The sequence below is a fragment of the Cariama cristata genome, unplaced genomic scaffold (assembly GCF_000690535.1).
Source record: "Cariama cristata isolate BGI_N322 unplaced genomic scaffold, ASM69053v1 scaffold22989, whole genome shotgun sequence".
Classification (NCBI taxonomy): Eukaryota; Metazoa; Chordata; class Aves; order Cariamiformes; family Cariamidae; genus Cariama; species Cariama cristata.
The window spans coordinates 7,131-8,768 of record NW_009637741.1 but is presented as its reverse complement, the minus strand read 5'-3'; the positions used below and the strand labels follow the sequence as shown (position 1 = coordinate 8,768).

General features: G+C 59.0%; 1 protein-coding gene across 1 annotated transcript in view; it reads right to left on the bottom strand.

The window, feature by feature from the left end:
• Positions 1-807: 807 nt before the first annotated feature.
• Positions 808-1,638, bottom strand: part of PMM1 (phosphomannomutase 1) — a gene marked incomplete at its 5' end in the record, with an annotated part of 7,625 nt that continues 6,794 nt past the window's right edge. Inside the window, one exon of the mRNA XM_009708465.1 lies at positions 808-935. Within this exon, the coding sequence (XP_009706767.1) occupies positions 808-935 (128 nt within the window). The remainder of the gene's footprint in view (positions 936-1,638) is intronic.

The following is a 1,638-nucleotide window of genomic DNA, read 5'->3' as shown; positions in this document are numbered from 1 at the left end:
CCCCCCCCAGCCACACCACGCAAGGTCTGAACTGAGAACTCCTGCAGAACATAGAAAATAAACCCCAGGTTGGGGTGGTGGGGTTTTTTTTGTGTAAGCTAAAGAGAGATTTAGTTTCTCCATGCACCTGAGCAAAGCTCAGAGCAGGAGCCCAGGCATTTTAAAACTGTCATTCCCAGGTCACCTGTAGGGACTGGCATGGTGTGGCACTGAGGTGAGGGACATGGTGACCCTCCTCGTTCGGATGCACAAGGCTACAACGAGCTGGGGCTTGGAGCAAACGGTCTTCCTGGCCTCTTGCCTCGGAGCAGCTCCCGTGAGAGGGCCCGGGGCCTCAGCAGCCCCAGCCTCCATGGCCGAGGAGCAGGGAGGAGAGAAAGGGGAGACGCACGTTCCCTCATGCAGAAGCGTTAAGAGAAACAGAGTGAAAAAGAAGAGGGGAGGGAGCATGGGACGGACACACACACACGCTCTCGTGACTGGCCCTTTCAAATGCTTTCCGACCAAGAAAGCATCCGCACGGCCGCCCACCACAGCCCGAACTGTCAAGAGAGAAGTTTTTTCTGGAGAGGAAGGAGGGTCTGGTCCCACGAGCCCCAACCGTAGGTGGGGAGTGCCGAAGGGGCGGCCGAAGGGGTGCTCAGCGAAAGCCCCCTCCTGCACACTCGTGCGTTACATCCCGACCACCTCTGGAAAGTGGTTTGGTTTTTTTTTTCAGTCTACCCTGAGCAGATTTCCTCAAATGAAGGTGCTTTTCCTGGTGGGGGGAGAGGATGGGGTCGGGGCAGGGCTGCGGGGACCTGGCAGTCAGCACTCGTTTGCTCTCTCTGGAAAGAAAATTTCACGGCATCGCTGGACCGTGTCCTGGGGGGACTGGACGCTGTGTCCCACCGTGCGGGGATCATCATAGATTTCGTAATCGTTCCCTCCCTGCAGGGGAATATAAAATAGGGAAAGCATTAGCAGGGTCTCGCCGAAACATCTTCATCCATGAATTCGCATCGTGCTCTGTCCTGTGAGGAGCTGGGGTGGGAACCAGCGGTGGGGCAGGCAGGGACCCGCTGGGAAGGGGCTGTCAGGGCTTCCCTGGCCCAGGGAGGCAGAAGAGGCTGGGCTGGGAGCCTTCATCCCTCCCGCTTGCCTCCCCTCTTCTCTGCTAGCAGAGGAGCATAAGAAAGGATGGGGAAGGTCCCAGACCAGCAAAGCTTGTCCAGGAGCCTGGGGTTAACCCCTGCCCTGGCAGTGGAGGGGCTAGCAGAAGGGGAGGGGGGCACATTTGGGCAGCAGAGGTTGCCATCATCTGGAAAGAGCCGAGTGGATGGCCAAGCTGGTCTACAGCAGCAAGGAAGCCTCATCCTCCATCGCTCCCAAGGGAAGGTGAAGCTGTTCCTGCTGTTGAAAAGCCTTCTCCTAAGTGCTGGGGGCTTGTGTTTTGGGTCCTGCGGGCCGCAGGGGTGGCTGCCCCCCTCCCGAGGGTACCGGCAGGAAGAAAGCGATGCTGAGGTGGACCTGCTCTCCAGCACGGTGACTCCAAGGGGATTTGCCCATGACCCAACGAGCCTGCCGCCATCACGAGCCCACCGCAAACCCGCATCTCTTCCCCTCGTACTGCTACAGCTCTGTGTCGGGTGGCGGGAG